This window comes from Adiantum capillus-veneris, chromosome 5 (genome assembly GCF_014529385.1).
Source record: "Adiantum capillus-veneris isolate H3 chromosome 5, ASM1452938v2, whole genome shotgun sequence".
NCBI classification, from domain to species: Eukaryota; Viridiplantae; Streptophyta; class Polypodiopsida; order Polypodiales; family Pteridaceae; genus Adiantum; species Adiantum capillus-veneris.
In genome coordinates, this window is record NC_140935.1 from 50,984,511 (window position 1) to 51,003,840 (window position 19,330).

Here is a 19,330-nt window from a genome sequence, read left to right on the forward strand (position 1 = left end):
TTTTACAACTATAGTGGATTCACAACTAGAGTGTCCAAGCTTGGGCGTAGAACCAACAACTACACCCCCTTAAGACAAACTTGGGGCAACAATGACTCACTCTACAACAATGGTTGCTATCATGACAATCCACCCCCTTCGAGAACTATGGGTGGACACGATATGACCAGCCAACCATCAACATGGCTATCGCAACAACAAATGACCCCCATACAACACATGCATGCAATAGGGTTAGCTTACATACAACATGGCTATCATGACGACAATTGTCTTCGAAAGAAGATGGATGACAATGATCGGTTCACAACATCGGAGGAATTAACAACAGCAAGCAGAATCCCAACAAGATGTAGCTCGACCACAAGAGTGATATGAACAATTCATAAAAGGTACCCGGGTAGTGTCTAGTCCCACTATCCTTTACATAAAAAATCTTGGACATACCTAAAATTTGATTGAATTCCTTGTGGACTACCTGTCTAGAAATTGAATGTGAATTTTTTATGGTCCATGGCATGCATAACAAAATTTTAGCGTTAGCTTAATGACAATACATGAAGCAAAAAGATTTCATATGCTTGTATCTTTGTCAGCGTTGGCCAGTTTTTTTTTATGCCACTACATCCTCTCTTGCACCTTTTGTAAAGATGAATTTTTGTCCCTTTCTGATGGACATATTACATCCTCCTTTGTAGAGGACCTTTGCTCTGAAGGCCGCTGCTCTCATCAAAAGTGAATATAGATCAGTAGTAGAGAGTAAATTCAAAGAGCCAATTTATCAAATGGTTCTATGCTTAATGAGTCAATACATAGTGGAAAGGCTCTGGGATATAGAAATAAGGCTTTTACAACTACAATGGATTCACACCTAGGGTGCCATGTCCTTGAATATCAAGAGGTTTGTGGCACTTTGAGCAGTCCAATCTCCTCTTCACTTAGATTGACATCTTTGAATTGCTTTAACACCTCATAGCTCTTGAATCAACCAAGGTCTTATGTAGGGGCTAACATTCTACCTCATCTGATTGTCGTCTCCACTTAACTACTTCTTTGGCTTCAACCTGAGCTTCTACAATTTCCCGCTTTTGCTCTTTCGTTCCCTAGCTCAATGTACTCTCTCCAACATGGCATCAATCACTAACAAGCAGCATTTCTTTAAGCGACTTCTACTAATCCAATTGCGCATTTTTTTCAGTGTCAATTGTCCCAAGTTGATGCCCCACTTCATATCATTGAGGGGAGAAGTGGTCCCATCCCTAGCTTTTTAAGCTTCTTTTTGTGTCATTCGAGTGTGTACGAAGTACAAAGACCCATATCTAACTCTTTTGATTTAGCATCTTCCTTCCTTCTTGGAGAGACATCGGGACATCCTCCAAAAACAAAATGGTCCTAGGAGCATTTTGTAAAACTCAAAACGTCGACGAGACCATCTTGATATCACTATAAGGATCCACTCTTCTATACAAGAGGGGATAAATTATTTTTTATTGCTTGCATGAGAGCTACTTCCACATGGAAAATCTCAACACCCTATATGTCTTTATGAACAACAGAGAATGCTACGTGCATGGATGAATTTTCATTGTTTACATTCATTTACAATGCGTTAAGAGCGTCATTCATTGATCATTCGTTAAGACCGTCATTCGCTGATCATTTCACTGCGCTGCAGTTTATTTCCGTAAAGAAAAGGTTACAAAATTGAAACATGCAAGTTCTACCTGAAGATTTGGCGTAAATAATAAGATAGAACGCACCATAAATTTCTTGTGACAGAAAACAATACTGTGCTAGCTATGGTCCAGCTTCATAGTACTCGTGGTCAACACTCGATCCTTGAGAAGGTTGATAAACAACAATGAAATAATTGATTGATTAGTGCCCAATATACAGTTAGCTTTTGATTTCTAATAATTTCTACAAAAATGGTAAGATCTGCAAAAGATCAGAGCTCTCAACATTTTCCCCGCAGTACAATAGGACCAATCCAAGTACTAAACATATTGCTTAAAGCTAGTAGAACATCTCCTGAACCATGTTCACAGCTGATCAAGCTTGCAAGGAGAGGAAAGAATTGTTTTAAGTATTTTTCAACAGTGTCGTCTTTTAGCCCGCTGATCGCTTGCAAAGTAGCCACGACCAAAGGACCTCGAGATGCTAATTCTCGTCTCCTTGAAGAACCTATTGGGATTTTCCAACCACTTCCAGTTGCAGGCTGTTCTGTTAGATGCAGACTATGATAAGGACCTGCTGTAGCCGTGTTTAAATACACCTGTAGAACCTCTTCACAAAGCTCTACTAGCCTACTTTCAACCTCCACGTCTTTCGCAAGATCTGGCTTATCTAGCGGTAATCGCTGTAGCAGGGTCAGATATATCTGATAGGATTCACTTTCCAGCCGAAGCAATGGAGGATCTGTGAACTGAGTGACCGACTGTAGCTTCTGCAATTTTGAGCGAAGCTGAAAATTGCCGTTCACTTTGTGTGCATGCACTGCCATGTCATGCAACATATCTAGTAGACACATGGTATGGCTGGCTGTCAGCCTGCCTCCATGCATATTGTAGATTTCGTTTGCAGCCTGCAATAAACACATGCACAACAATATAAATATCCTTATTAAGGCACATAAATTGAAAGCACTTGACTGCCAAATGGTGTACATGCAAGAATGCATTTGTGTTTCAGTAATTCCTTCGATGTTATTGGCAAGGTTGTCCACATCAGGCAGACGGATCCTTGAGTCCGACCCATCCAGTCATTTATGGACATTTAGGCATCCAGTCAGTTTGACTGTCAACTGATCGGCTGTTGTTTTGGGCAAATTTGGGTCCTTTAGGCCACTATTGCCACATCACCCATGGGCAAGGCACAAGGCTCAAGGGCGCGGATCCTTGAGTCCGACCCATCCAGTCGTTTATGGACATTTAGGCATCCAGTCAGTTTGACTGTCAACTGATCGGCTGTTGTTTTGGGCAAATTTGGGTCCTTTAAGCCACTATTGCCACATCACCCATGGGCAAGGCACAAGGCTCAAGGGCGCAGACCAAAGTTTGAGCCTCACGTGCAGCAACGATGCCATTTGGGCCTTCCAACTTAGGCATCCTAAGCTCTTTTATAGACTCTCTTTCTTTCATAGTACGTGTCGTACTGGCTTTGGCTTGGTCCATTCCCTACCATACTAACACCGGACAGCACTAGCACCACTGCACCGGATGCTCAGACATGTCAACCCTAGTTATTGGAACACATACATGGAAGCCACATGGATAAGCTGTTGCTCATATAAACTGGTTCAACAAAAGCTACACAAGGGATTTAAGGGGTATAACACCTCAAGAAGACTACTCAGCGGTAAGACCCTTCAGTTTTTCATTTAAAACTCTTGAGTGTTTCTGTTATGCACATATTCCAGAGATTCCACAAGACCAAGCTGGAGGCTCCAGGAGCAACAAGTGTGTACTTTGCACTCTACAACAACGCTGAGGCAAAGAGGATACTCAAGAAGTTGATTGTAAAGCAGTAGACTCTACAACCACCTGAGGCAAAGAGGATACTCAAGAGTCGAGATGGGGTGTTTGAGAAGGACCACACTCAGTGGGAAAACAGGTGATAATTTTAATGGGATGTGGTTAGGATTTGAACTAGGTTCTCTGAGCAGCTACTCGACAACATTACTGCTTTGATCTCATATCACTCAAATCTCTTTGAAATACCTCGCTATGCCAACAAAAGCTTCAGGAAGCTACATGAGAAAGCACATTTTTCTTTCTTGCAACAAAAGTGAACAACCATAGTGAGACCTCAACGAAGCACAACCTGGCAGGAGGATGCAAAAAATTTACCTGGACAAGAAGTAACTGCACAGCTATACGTGACTTGATATCAGACACAGTATAATGCAGTCTGTTACGGAAGTTCTCCATGCTGTCGTTTCTTTCTGCGTAGCCAGTCTTTAGTCCATGTTGCTGCATAGTTCGTGCCGCTTGTGCCTCTGCACTTTCCACAACCTTTTTCACATCAGGTAATGTCTCTATTGCAGCTTCCTTCAGAGCTGAAAGAACTTCTAACCACTTCTCATCTGAGAAAAGGGCCCCTGCATTGCTTATCAAGCGAACAAATGCTGCTACACCTATTGCAGCTAGACTTTGATGAGATCTCTTAATAAAACCCGTTAGTAAGTGCAGAATCTTGCCAACAAGCGGGTTGACAACACCATAAAACTTTACAAAAAGATCAACCACCAGTTGCAAAGCTAGTGTGCATGTCTCATACAACCAAGCATCCACCTCTACTTCAGTTTGCTCAAGATCCTCTGATTCGGATCTTTCAATAGGAGGATCCATTGCTCTCCTGACAGAATCAAAAATAGGGAAGAGGACAGAATCAAAGACACGCTCCCATAATCCAAGGGAGAACAAATGCCCATGGAAGCGTAAAGTATCGAATAAGATATCCAAAGCACTCTTCCGTATGTCTGGACGAGGATCAAAACTCAACTCCGACAACCCTGTTAAATAGTTTGTTAGCCTCTCTCACACAACAAAAGGCAGAGACAGAAAGATACACGCACACATATCTTGTGCTTAAAATTAACACATATGCATAGTACATACATAAACTCGTTCATACACGTATATAACAAAAGCCAGGCCCACATTCAATGTTTAGCATTGTTTAGAAAATAATTACTCACCAACAAGAAGAGGAAACCAAAAATAAAGATGGTCATCCTTGTCTGTGAAAGTAGGTGTTTCTGACTTCAAAGGCTTATCTTTGTCTTTGTCTTTATTTTTCCCAGCAGCACCAAGTTCCCCTTCAGCCAATTTCAATGCACAAAATCGCAAGAAAGCGATAGCATTAAGACTGACATCTTGGTTAAACCTGCTGTTTGTGAATGCAATCAGGCAATTCACACAGTCTGTAAAAGTAGTTGTCTCAGTTTCTGTAATATAGGGAAAGTACTCCCTGACAACCTTCTCAATCGTTTCAAAGGCCAGCAACACAATGCTTTTGTGGTCATCTGTTGCTGCCGTCGTGAATACCTACATGAAAAAGTGAGTAACAGTGCTTAAATTTCCTCACATATTAGCCATTTTACTCAAATAGTCTACCTCTACCTACAGTGGATGTAAAAAATTTGTATTCGTTCTGTGAGCAAAAAAGGGGTTACCATGAACATAATTTTCCATCCAGACTTCACATTGTTTACTCTGGATAAGACCATCTGAGATACACAGCGGATAATAAGCTCCCTTATCTCAACAGCACTGCTTTTCCGCATAACAATCACAAAGGGTTTCATGAACTCGTTTTGAAAGTTATAGTTAGCAAGCTCTTCTCGTTCCAGAAACTTCATTGCCAATTGCCTGAGAGAATCCATTGCAAATATGGCAATGGAAAGATTTTCAGAGCAGCCAACACTAATAAAAAATTCTGAGAGCACATGCCAAATTGACGACCAGACCAGCCTGATTCTGTTCATATTGTAATGCCTGTGCAAACAATCAAACAAAAGAACAGGTGAGGACATGGAGAAGCTGCTGCTTCTAGTTGGAGACAGAAACACTATCGGAAAGTAACAAATGAGTTCAACGTCTCATACGCGATTTCCACAATCTTTGTAAGACTGAAGACCCGGGGATCAGTAGGAGATCGAAGTTCCTCCATGGAGACCTTACATAATGCTTTTACAAAATCAACTATAGCTTCACTGTTGAGATTTTGACTTCGTGTAAATATTCGATTCATTTCAAAACTTCCAATTTGCTCTAGCATGTTCAAGTTGGTTACAAGATTGTTCATTTGTTCTGTAGTAACGACTCCAGAAGCATGGCCCCCCACACCCGCACTGTCATATGACCCTCTCCGAGCAGCAGCAGCAGCATACTGAAGGCGGCCAGGGCCTTTTCTTCGGAGTACAGGAAGTACTGGGGACTTCAACCCCTGCTTAGACTTTTCTGACTCATTTTGTGGTGCTGCAAAGAATGTTGCATCAGGAGGAGCACCCTCACCCAAAAGATGCAAATGCTCAAATCGTGAGACACAGGTCAAAATATGCTCCCAAGCATCCTGTAAGTAGTTACCATCTTCCTCTGCAATTGCAATGATTGCCTGCAGAGTATAAAGTTGAAGGATTTAATGTAAAGGCATAAACATCATGCCCAAAAAAAAACTGCACAAGAATCACTGCCAAAATAATTCAATGTGCTTAAAAGCATATTGCAACCATGTATGCGTAAGTAATTTGGCTATTTTGGATATAGCTATTTTATTAAAATTTCTCATTCATAGGCACAAAATCAATTGGATAACTTTTGGATCCAACAGTTCATTTGAAGGCGGTTTTTCCTGGTGCTTCTTAAATGACCAGAGCCCAGCACGGAGGCATTTGGCTTTTAAAGAAGGTGAAATTTTACAAAGCAAGTCGAAGCAATGTTCAGGCCAAGCAAAATCTTTCTCAAAGCTGTCTGAAAAATACTTTGGATGAAGTGATCAAGAAAATAAATGAAGTATGCCACAGGCTTGAACTTCCTTGCCAATAAAAACATATATAATGCATTCCATATATCTATCTATACTATTATGATGGGGGAAGGGATTTTGGCCCCTCCCCCCGGAGACTACATGTACGTGAAGAGAGAGAGAGAGAGAGAGAGAGAGAGAGAGAGAGAGAGAGAGAAATGAAATGAAATGAAATGTTATATTAACGTCTTCAGAAGGCCAGAATGACCTATGAGATCAGAAAGTTACAATGTGGTGGATCTGATACAAAGTCAGAGTAACAAAAATGACAAAATAAAATGACATAATAAAATGCTATGGAATCTGAAACAGCTAGGTGTGATCTAAGCAAATAGGTGGGATAGCTAAATCACAGATCACAAAAGATCCAGCATCGGTCGCTGGCAGATCTCATCAATCTCCTCCATGGTCAATAGCCTGACCGGGCGTCGTGCATGCTGGGCCAAAGTGATCCGAATCCTCTGATGCAACCTCCGTAGATGCTGTGTGGTCCTCCGCAGTCGTGGGCGTCTGGATCTCCCTAGCTCAGTCGCTCGGTCGATCAGTGTGCCTCCAATGTGAGGCGGCGAGCTCTCCTGTGGTAGCAGCTCCTCCGGGTGTCCAGTGTCTGCTCTAAAGAAGTCTATGATCCGTCTCTGAGACTGGCTGATCTCTCCTCTCATCAGGCTCTCTCTGTGTCTACGCAGCTCGAGCAAAAACAAACCCAAGCATCTCTGATCCTCGTACCGCATGACTCTGGAGAGTGGTCCTCTCTGAACAAGCAGTGGAAGCGGCCACATATCTCGTAGTAGACGGGGCAGTGGCATACTACGGGGCAGTGGCAGAGACTGAATAGTACCAGAGACTGAAAAACCTCTAGAGGCCGAAGACACAAAGAAAATCATTAAGCCATAACAACCCCTCTTCATAAGGATCGAGCTACAAGAAGTGGCCTTGTGACACTAAAGCTTCTACTGAAGTTCAAACGTTTACCCACAACTCACCAAATTGGGTGAATGAAATCATCCTAACGTCCTTAAGCAATATCAAGTTACTTAGCTGAGGACCAATAAATAAGAGCCGATGGGCTGTCACAACTCAATAGGGAAAAACGTCTATCCTTTTTCTATACTTTTTCTAAAGATTTGTTTTCCTTTTTAGAATAATGCTAGCTAGAATAGTGCACTTTAGGATGGCCACTGATGAGTAGTTGTTGAGAGTTTCATCTCCTGTCCACTTGTGGCTCCAATATCTTTCATCAGAAGATTAGGGAGTGAGTTGTTTTGTGGCTGTGCCCAACCGTATTTGAGGTAGACATACCATTTTTGCAGTACAAGCCATGTATGTGCCACCCAGTAGGCTGGCATGAGGTGGGAATGGTAACAATAAAAAGAACTCTTCCAGTTCTTATTCTCAATCTAATTCTCCATCTCAATCTCAAGCAAAGAGCGATAAATCTAAGGATAAGGGTAAAGGAAAATCTGATAAACCTCACCTCACACCTGATGAAAATCTTTCTCAAGGAGTTTTAGGTGGTCAATTAAGTAAAGAAGAACAAGCATTCTATGCAAAGGAATGTAGGTGCTTCCATTGTTCAGACATAGGTCACATGAAAAAGGAATGTCCTAAGAAAGAATCTGTAAGGTGCAGCGGATGTGAATGTTGAACTTTGCTCAAGATGAGTGCTCCGAACTGTGCTCAAGGGTTCCTTTTACTTACGAAAGGGAGAGCCTTCTGTTCCTTTAGTGAGAGAGTGCAAGTGGTCACAAACAAAGTGGAAAACACTGTGAATGAAGGTGTTGAGACTGAGAGATAGAGAGAGAAGAATACGGCACCAGAAAGTTATCAAACCCTCCTCCGAAGGCCCCACTCTCTATGGCGAGAGCGGTCTACTATCGATTGCACAAATCTCTACAATGCAATGGACTTGCCCACGATGCCGACAACGTTGAGGACAGCGAGGAGACGGACTGAAATCTGAAAACGCTAAGGGCTGAAATCTGCAAATCTTGTATCTGCTGAATTCTGACTCTATGTCGGTGACGACCGCGATGACGACGATGCAACGACGACGCGCTGAAAACGCAGATGCTGAAATCTGCGTTTTCCGGGCTGAATCTGCAAACGCTGGCTGATCTGATCGTGCGGCGAGGATCTGTAGCAGGAAGGTGAAATCTGCGAGGTTTGGGGCTTGTTCTGCGGTGTCTATACGCTAAAAATGCAAAACGCTAATGCAAAGGCTGAATATGTTGCCAAGGAACTGCAAAACGCCAGGTGCTCTGCTGTTCCAAAAACGCTAGGGCTGCTAGGGCTAATCTGTCGCGGGGGAACCGATGCGGTGAAGATCTGCTACCGCAAGAACCATGTCGCGATGTCGTAAGGCTGAAATCTGCAAAACGCTAGAGCTTGAGGCTGATCCAAAAACGCTAGGGCAGATTTGGTGTCTGTTGCAAAAACCCTATGGATTCTGCTGTTGGGGGAGTCTTGCTGAGAAGGAGCTCTGTTGGACACTTGGTCCTTGCTGCCTCTTCTGCCAAAAAGTGCGAGCGCTAGCTTTTCTTATATACATGCTTGGTCAAATTGCCCTACCCAGTTTCCCAACAAAGTCGCTTATTAATAATAAGTGAAACATGGCTAAAATAGGGAAATTAGGTCAGTGCACTGTAAAAATGCTCCTGATGGGTACTGACTGTAATCTGATGATCATGTTGTGTGCAACCAGAGGATATGCATCTACTCTAAGTGCCTAGACATGCACGGTCTGCGAACAGACTCACAAAAGTGCCAGAACACTTCCTAAGCTAATTGAACTGAACCCATGTCATGAAGTAGCTTGTCCACATATAGATAGGGTTAGATGTGCACGTGACAGAATCTCAAAAAGAAAACTCTACTGAGTCAACTTCTGACTCTACCTCCCAAGTGAATCCTATGAGTGTGGTAGAGCAAGAAGCTAAGCAGGAGGGGACTTCCGAAGAGGATGAACTCATAAAATGTTATGGACGTATGAATGGTCAAAGGGTCATTGTGTTGTTTGATTCTGGAAGTTCTCATGATGTCATAAGTGAATTTCTTGTGAAACGTGCACGTCTTCAGGCTTCTCCTATCCTCACCCTCCCGATGCAAGGGCTTTTTGAAGGCATGGACGCTTTGATCTCTCAAGAAGTTAATGATGTCAAATTGGTCATTCAACAAACTCAATTTCCTCGTCGTTTTGTAGTCTCTAAACTTGCAGGATGTGATATCATTTTGGACATTAAGTGGTTTCATGAATCGCATGTTTAAGCCCATTATCGATTGGGAGAAGTTTACGCTTCCCATCAACGATAATATGTCGCAGCCAATCCTTGTTCGAGGCAAGGGCAGCATTCCCTCTCTCCCTCTCATTTCTCATGTCCAGGCTCAAAGAGAGCTACGTCGAGGAGCCCAAGCAATGGTCATCTACGTCAACCCCACATGACGGAATTTGGGTATTCCTGACAAGTATGGTGAGTTATTTGAAAAGTTTGTTCTCCAGGATGATCTTCCCCCTGCACTTCCTTCTAAACGACATAAGGATCATGTCATCAACCTAGTGGATAGAGCACAACCTGTAAGTTTGTTTCCATATCGTATGAGCAAGGCTAATGAAGAGGTGCTAGAGCGCCAACTAGCTGAGTTGTGGATAGGGTTACGTCCTAGTGTAAGTCCTTTTGCTGCTCCAATTCTTTTTGTTCGTAAGAAAGATGGCTCATCGCGGTTATGTGGATTACAGGGCCCTCAACAAGATGACATTCAAGAACGCGTTTCCTATGCCTCACATTGAGCACATTTTGGAGTGTCTCAATGGGACGATAGTGTTTTCGAAAGTCAATTAAAAGAGTGGCTACCACCAGGTAAGAATCGCAAAGCGAGACATCTACAAAACCGTCTTTAGGATGGAACGCAGGTATAACGAGTTCATTGTTATACCGTTTGGTCTGACAGGTGCACTAGGTACGTTTAATCGTATGATGATGCGTATCTTCATTCACTTGGTCGATAAGTGCGTGGTTATTTTTTATGGATAACATTTTACTTTTTCTGGATGACATTCTCATTTTCTCCTCTTCTTAGGGGCAACATGCTATTGATGTGGAGATATTTTTGGCCCGATCGAATGCTAACCGTCAATATATTGCAGAAAAGAAGTTGGAATTTGTTCTAACTACTGTACTTGGACTACATCATCTCTCCCAACGGCATTCGACTTGATCCCACAAAAATAAGTGAGGTAAGAGAGTAGCCTATGCTTGAGACAACATATGATGTTCGCTCATTTTCGGGTTTGTGTCAAGCATACAGTCCTCACACCAAGCACTTTGAATATGATTTGTTAAAGGGTGTCAAGACTCGCGTCGGTGAGTTGTCATGACCGATGCTGCTAAGAGTGCTTTTAAAGCGCTCAAAGTAGCACTCACTGAGACACCATACCTCATCCTTGCCTCTTGGGATGAACCTCTTGAGGTTTGAACTGACGCTAGTAACATTGCCATTGGCGCAATGTTACAGCAAAACAACCATCCAGTGGCATTTCTCTCTCGTAAACTAAATACTACTAAGAAAAAGTATTATGTCTATGATAAGAAACTTCTCTCTGTCATTCATGTATTAAAGCATTGAAAGCATTTCATTTATGGGCGTGAGCTTGTCGTTTGTACAAATCACCAAGCACTTAAATGGCTTCAATCTATGCCTAGAGCACATTGGAGTGATAGACAAGCACGATAGTCTTAATTTTTTAAACAATTTGGTGGTATGATTGAGTACATCCCTAGCAAAGCTAACCCTGTGGCAAATGCATTGAGAAGCAAAGCTCAAGTTCTCTCTCGTGAGTCTCATTCTTTTTTCTCTCTATTCAAGGTGTTGGTTTTGATGATCTCAAAGACAATTACATGGGACCCGAATTTGAAAAGCATTGGTTACAAGCACTAATGCACAAGGTCCGTGCAATTATGTCGTTCGTGATGGTTGGCTTTTCTTTACAACCATTTGTGTGTGCTATCTTCTCACAAAGCACCAATTTTGCATAACGCACGTGATGCATTAACGGGTGGTCATAGGGGTATTAATGCTACATTGGAAAAAATTGGACGATTTTTCTATTGGCCAAAGATGCGTAAGAATGTGTACCACTATGTTACTAAGTGTGTTGTATATCAAAAAGTTAAAGTTCCTAATGGTAAGCAACAAGGGCCTACTCATGCCGTTGCCTATCCTTGACGGACCATTTGAGGACTTAAGTATGGATTTTGTAACTATTTTACCTCTTTCCACATTGCACGGAACACGCAATGTCTAACTATCGCTGATAGATTTAGCAAATTCTACATGTTAACCCCTTGCAAGGCCGATGTTACTGCACAAGATGTTGCACGATTGTTCATCAAACATTGGTATCTACTCAAGTCTATTGTGTTGGATCGTGATACCAAGTTTACATCCCATTTTTGGCATGCTTTGTTTGAAAATTTTGACACTAAGTTAAACTTTTCCTCTGCATTTGATGTTCTCAAATCGTATGTTCATGACCAGCACTCTAAGTGGGAACAATATTTGCGATTACTTCAAGCTCTCCTCAATGATTTGTTCTGTAGTGTGGCTGTACTCCTTATGAGGCACCTTTTCAATCGTTGTTAACTAGGTCCATTTCCAAATTCAATCATGCTAGTTCTCTTAATCAAACCTATGCGGAGGTACTCAAGAATGTTAAGCTTCGGCTTAGCGAGGCCCTAGAGCCCTATTCTAGGAATGCTAATAAGCATCGAAAAGATGTCTCATTCAAGGAGAGTGACTGGGTGTTTTTAAGGATCATAAAGCAACGTCTCCAACAAGTTGGTAAGAGGTGTCCTAAACTCTCATTTCGTAATGCATAATGTTTTCCGTGTTTCTTGGAGTAAATGGTTTCACGGTGAACGTCCAAGGAGCATCCCCGACAAGGAGCAACCGGAGATAATTCATGAAGTCGAAGTTATGGAGCTGAGACCAAATTCTTTGCAACGATTCAAGCACGGAACAAAGAAGCAAGCAAGGCAATACTTGATCAAGTTCAAGGATTCAGGGACACATGAAGCGGTGTCGAGGGATATGGGTTCGAAACGTGAGCTGTTGGCTGTGGGAAAATTGAGAGCTAAGAATTGCCGCACCACACAATATGATGTTATAATTCTCTTGGTAATGCTAACGACGCACAAAAACCACTTGAACATTGATAACACTGATGAAACTCATGCACAATTATTGAGGCAGTGTCGTTAAGGCAGTGTCGTTAACAACACCTGCTACTTAATTTAGATGATGGTTTAGGAGTTTAAACTCCCCTTACAGCTTTTCCCGGGCCGTTAACAGCTCCGTGATTCATCAAAACGAATTAATCAACTCTAAGTTGACGTTGATGATCAAGTTTTCTTCTATGTTGGGCTCCCAGATTCAGCCCGCTTAACTTCGTCTGATCTTCTTGAGCCCTAGCTTACCGAGCTTCCTTCAACTTGTTCCTTGCTTAGATCCAAAAGCGAGATCAAGAGAGAATCTTTCGTCCTTGCTTGTGTCCAAGAACAAGAAAAAAAATATCTCCTTGCTTATCCGAGAGCGAGAAAAAGAGAGCGTCCTTGAGCTTCGAGAGCTAGAGAGAAAACGGTCCCTGCTTGTCCTTCCTTCCCCCCCTCCCTCTTCTCTCCTTGTTTAGATCCAAGAGCGAGAAAAAGAGAGCGTCCTTCAGCTTCGAGAGCTTCGCGAGCTAGAGAGAAAGCGATCCCTGCTTGTCCTTCCTTCCCCTCCTCCCTCTACTCTCCTTGCTTAGATCCGAGAGCGAGAGAAAGAGCGGCTTTCCTTGTCCGAGAGCGAGCGAGAGAGCAGCCTCTTCTTGCTCACGCACAAGAGAGAGAGTTCTCTCCTCCTCCTTCTGTCGAATACTTCCTCCCTCCCTTCGTAACACACCCGTTGTTTTATGCCCCGCTATGCCCTCAAAATTTTCTAAATAAGTCCCCCTCCACGCAATCACGGCGCCGTGATTGACGTGGCATGGGAGCGGGTGCGATGACGTGGCAGTCGAAACTGTGGACGGCATGAAATTCGACAAGACTTGTTCCAAATGTGGTCACCATGGCTTGCTCTACATTTTTCGTCTCCTGGTCGCCACCGTTGGAGCACCACCTCGGCCTGCACGAGCCAAATCTCCCCAACTTGCGCTCATCCTCGCTACCTGCCTGTTTTCTTCTCCACGCCATTGTCCTTTTCCCACTCAAGCCTCCCCAAATTAATTGGCCCTTGGGCGCCATTTTAATTCATTGGGCAACGGCCTTTTGGCCCTCGATTCATAAGGGCACCACATTTAGCATGCAAATTAACCAAGCATTGCCAAGCACAACATCTTTCTCCAACATCCGTGTCGAGCAATCTCATCATGAATTCTCTCACCACCCATGTTTGGCATTCTCCAAACCTTTTAAATGAAAGCTCATTGAGATCTTTTTGTGCCTCCGAAAGGACACCACATTCGGTATACATATCGACCAAAGCATTGTTAAGCACAACACACCTTGCCGCGTCTACCCACTGCCCTATAGGGGATTTCCAAACACTACATTAGACATATATTTTGTCCACCGTGGTGCCGGGCACGACTCTAGCAACATACCCCACTATCAATGCACTACATAAGATGACATTCATTGCCGCCGAATTCAAACATTAATTTCTTACAGCTCCGGACTCCGATTGGCAATCTGTAAATCCCTTTAGTCTTGCTAGGCTGTAAAATTCCCAGATGGCAAACCGACCGAGACGACCGACCTGGCACGGAACCGGCCCCCGAGGAAACTTAAACTGGTAATATCTTAGCAACCAGAAATCCGACCGCTGATCTGAAAAAGCCGACACGCTCCACGCTTCAGGCCCATGCATTCACTTCATCTCAAACCTCTGAGCTACAGTTACCCAATCTGGTACGGATCTGCATCAATTTAAACTTCAAACTGCCATAACTTTTCCACCGTAGCTCCAATCGATGAGCCGTAAAGGTAAGCTGATAGAGCACTTCAAGCACTATAGTTCTAGATCATAAACTCCCATCTGTTCTTACTTAAAGCATACTCTTTTTTAGCATCATTAAGGCATCTATTGGCCCTTTAAAGCCGCATTTGGCATACATTAACAGTAAAAAGCTTGTTACCAAGCCCTGAACACTAATCATTAATCAGGTAAGCTTCAAATAAGCTCGATATGCATCTTCCTGATATCTTTCTTAGCATGGGAGCAGAGCTGCACGACAACAGCTTGGGTGGACGAGGAATTTTTCCATGTCACGTGCACATGGCCTGTGTGCCACGTGAACATGCTTCATCGACGACTTCTTCCTATAGGGGAGATAATGTGTCGCGCTCTCTACATTGGATGCTCCTCACTGCAATGTGCGTGACATCTCATTTCAACAGAATGAAAACACAAAAAGAAGGGATAATAGAGCAAACAAACACAGCGACTCAACAATAGAACCTGAACATATGAGACTCAACTAACTCAAAGAAACCAGTACAGACTCTAGCAATAGCAGCACACTCAACTCTAGCCAGGAACTCATAGGTACAATGGGGTGTCAAGGCTCAACTGTGCAGGGATGGTGCAGACTGTTAACTCAAGATGATAGACTCTAGACTACTGACCACACAAACCCCCAAACATTACAGATATATACAACCATAAAGAGCCACCAACGGCTCACAAATATCCCGTCCAGCTAAGACTATCTCCAAACTGTGGTCGTGGTGGTCTGACCCCGCGTCGGCTAGACCACCACCCGTATGCCTGCCACGTGTCACTGCCCAGGCAAAAGTGCGTCCAATCTGAACCCCAGCCCAACTGCAACTAACAGTCTATCCAATGCCTGAGACACTGTAGCCCTGCTACAAGTTGCCCTCCACAAAACCACTCACCGTCTCGATGAGAGGAACACTAGGCTGCGAAGAGAACCAAGAAGTCACTATATGTATAAAAGAAGACTGAGCAGAGCAGTGCGGTCCTATCACCCGAGAGAAAGAGTCGTTGCCACTGCTGCACCTGAAGTATCCACCTCTGGGAGAGGAGCAATCAAATCGATGGTGGGAGATTGCTGTTGCGGAGCTCTACTGCTCTGGACAAATTGGCTCCCTGTGACTAGAGCTGCCACCTGTTTCGCAGCTGATGGAAGCACCTGGCCTGAAGTGTACTCAGGCCGTCGACTAACACAGCCATGTCGGTATGCACCAGCAAGGCCGTCGCAAGGAATGCTCTGTGTCGACTGCATATCTAGTAAGAAAGCCGACGGCTGAAGCCCCTGAGGATAGTAGGTAAAGTACTAAGGTTGGCCGTATCCAACAGGAGTGTGTGTAGAGGGTTCCATGACTTGGGCAGAGCTACCTGGCTGTGCATACCCCACAGGAGTCAGTACCTGTATCCCCTGCACTATATAGCCATGTGCCTTACTCACTGGAGCCTGAAATCCCATATCACTGTGAAGTAGCACTTCCCGAAGTCCCTGCATCTGAGCTCAAAGGTTGTCAATGACTTTAGACTTTTCTTGCAATGCGTGTCGCAAAGCAAAAATAGTAGTGTCTCTATCCGTAATCGCGCTCTCTGCAACACGCAGAGAGCCTTCCATAGCTACGTATGTAGCAGAGTGGTGCTAGTGAGTAGCAGCCAACCGCTATGCTCCAAGCTCAATGGTAGCAATGGCCTGGCTGGACCTTGTATTATATCCTCAGATAGCCAAAAAAGTGAGGTAGAGTCTGTTACTGTTGAAGATCCCACAGCAACTTCTGGTTGGACAGGGTCCCTGGTGGTGAATTGGTAGGATGGCTGGGAGGTCGAGCTAAGACAGGTGGAGTGGGTGTAACAGAAATGCGTATAGATGAGGAAACGGCTGCAACGGGGATAGGTAAGGTAGTCACTGTGGAAGGAGTGAAAATGGGAGAGGAAGGGCGAGATGGGGCAGGTATAACTAGGATATCTATCTGTCACGTGACACATTTAAACCTATGTATACGTGCACAAGCTACTTCATGACAAGGGTTCAATTAGTCTAGATTAGGAAGTGATCTGGCACCTTTGTGAGTCTGTTCGCAAACCGTGCATGTCCTAACACTTAGAGTAGATACATATCCTTTGGTTGCTCACGGCATGATAATCAGATTTCCATCAGAACCCGTCAGGAGCATTTTTACAGTGCATAGACCAATTTTCCCTATTTTTGACATTTTTCACTTATTATTTTTGAGTGACTTTTGTTGGGAACTAGGTAGGGCAATTTTAGAAAGCAAGTACATAAAGGAACCTAGCGCTAGCATTTCTGGCAGAAGAGGCAGCAGGAACTCCATGTTCAACAGGCAACTTCTCAGCAGGACCCCCATCAGCCAACCTAGCGTTTTTGCATCACAGCAAAGGCCTAGCGTTTTCACCCAGAACCAGCCTTGGCGTTTTTGCATGACAGACCAGCCTCCGCAACAACAAGAGACAGCAGATCAGCCCTAGCGTTAGCACATTCCACAGCACCACAGCAGATCAGCCCTAGCGTTAGCAGATTCCCCACAGCAGACAATTCTCAGCGTTTTTGGTTTGCAAATCAGCCCCGGCGTTTTGCAGATTCACCGCGACGAAACACCAAGGAGCACCAGCGTTTTCAGTTTTCAGCAGTCAGACACCGAAGTAGAAGTCCCAAACCTCACAGGTCTCACCTTCCCGGAGCAGATCCTCGCCGCACGGTCAGATCAGCCACAGTTTGCAGTTTCAGCCCGGAAAACGCAGATTTCAGCATCTGCGTTTTCAGCGCGTCGTCGTTTCATCGTCGTCATCGCCGTAGAGTCAGAATTCAGCAAATAAAGATTTGCAGATTTCAGCCCTTAGCATCTTCAAGTTTCAACCCGTCTCGTCATCGTCGATATCGTCGGCAAGTCCAAAGCATTGTAGAGATTTGTGCAATCAATAGTAGACCGCTCTCGGCGGGGCCTTCGGAGGAGGGTTTTGACAACATTCTGGTGTCGTATTCTTCTCTCTCTATCTCTCAGTCTCATGCACCTTCATTCACAGTGTTCACCACTTTGTTTGTGTCCATTGCACTCTCTCACTAAAGGAACGGAAGGCTCTCCCTTCCGTAAGTAAAAGGAACCTTGAGCACAATTCGGAGCACTCATCTTAAGCAAAGTTCAACATTCACTTCTGCTGCACCTTACATTGGTATCAGAGCTTTGGCAGTGTTCTGTATCACTCAAGGAAAGAACCACAAGAACCACAGAAATTTTTTTTTGCTTGTTGCGGTCAAAAGCGACTATATCCGGTTTGATGTCGAAGTCCTCAACCCAATCGATCTCAACAAGGCGGTAGCGATTGCTCTCGCACAGGAGATGAAGCACAACAAGGGAAAGCCTAAGGAAAACAAGACTTCCACAAGTACCTCTCAGACTTCTCAGAACCCTCAGAACGATAAGGACAGTAAGAATCGTAAGAACGGTAACTCTTCTAACCAATCTTCCAATAGTCTCTTAGAAAAGAACTCTCCAAATGAACCTAAGGGTAAAGCTAACACAATTGCTAAACCTAAGCTCACTCCAGATGAAAAGGCAGAACAAGGAATTTTATGAGGATACATCACGTCGGAAGAACAAAGCATTTATTCTAAGGAAGATCGTTTTTTTCATTGTCACATCAAGGGTCACATAAAAAGAACATGTCCTAAGCTTGAATTTAATGAATCTAAAGATCCCACTTTCTCTGTCAATGCAGTAAATGAGAACTCGAGTGTGACCCAAGTCTCTCATGATCCTCCCATTGATGAGTCTCTCATTAAGTGTTATGGTCATGTGAAGGGTCAGCGTTTTGTCATATTGTTTGACCCAGGTAGTATGCATGATTTGATTAGTGACTCTCTTGTCCAAAGAGCCCGCTTGGAGGTTCGCAAGACATCTCCTTTCGAGGTGTCTGGCTTCTTTCCCGGTATGGACTCTCTCATCACGCAAGAGTGCCTTCATGTTTTGTTCACTGTTCAACAAGTGTCCTTCCGCAAGAAATTTGTAGTCTCTCCTCTTTCAGGATGTGATATGCCTTTGGGCATTTGATGGTTTCGTGAGCATAACCCTCTCATTGATTGGGTGGAAAATACGTTCATTTTCAATGCCAAAAGTGACTCTCCCCTGTCATTCGTGGAGAGCAAGTTGTTCATTCTTCATCTCTCATTTCTAATCTGCAGGCGAAGATTGCAAAGAATCCGGAAACGGAGACTCTCTCAGTCTCTTCTTTTCCAAAGCATGACACACATGATCTGCATAATAATGATAAGCATGCTGATTTCCATGATTAAGTTGTGATTTCTCACGAGTATGATAATTTGCATGATCAATATCACAAGCATGATGATTTTAAGAAAGATAATGTGATTGTTCACAAGGATGATGGTTTAGTTGATACTTTGTCTAGTGAAGCTAACCTCATTGCAGATTCGATCAATCACAAAGAACCAATCTTGGCTCTCAAGTCGAGTTCCAAGGAATCCCCACAGGAAGTATTTTGCGCTCGAATGATTAGTCAGCACGCATTGTTCAAGTGTTTCATTCGTGATGCTTTCCTGTATTTTAGTCACCGTCCTTATGTGACCCCTTTTCATAGGCATGACGTATTGTACGATGAACACGATTCACTCATGAATGAGCACGGATATATGCGATTACTCATGAAAAGTTGAAATGTTTGCATTCAAGGAATACACGTTCCATGTCTCTTCCTTGGTATGACACAGTATCAGGAAGAGCACAAGAAAGATTGCATCAAGCATCGGCATTTC

At 43.7% G+C, this 19,330-nt stretch overlaps 1 protein-coding gene across 2 annotated transcripts in view; it reads right to left on the reverse strand.

The window, feature by feature from the left end:
* Positions 1-1,852: 1,852 nt before the first annotated feature.
* Positions 1,853-19,330, reverse strand: part of LOC147457294 (brefeldin A-inhibited guanine nucleotide-exchange protein 2-like) — a 29,628-nt gene continuing 12,150 nt past the window's right edge. For both annotated transcript variants that reach the window (XM_086512223.1, XM_086512222.1), the window contains 5 exons: positions 5,609-6,117; positions 5,177-5,498; positions 4,700-5,048; positions 3,849-4,513; positions 1,853-2,584 (listed from right to left, as the gene is read on the reverse strand). In XM_086512223.1, coding sequence (XP_086368349.1) covers positions 1,958-2,584; positions 3,849-4,513; positions 4,700-5,048; positions 5,177-5,498; positions 5,609-6,117 — 2,472 coding nt within the window. In that variant the 3' untranslated portion in view covers positions 1,853-1,957. The remainder of the gene's footprint in view (positions 2,585-3,848; positions 4,514-4,699; positions 5,049-5,176; positions 5,499-5,608; positions 6,118-19,330) is intronic.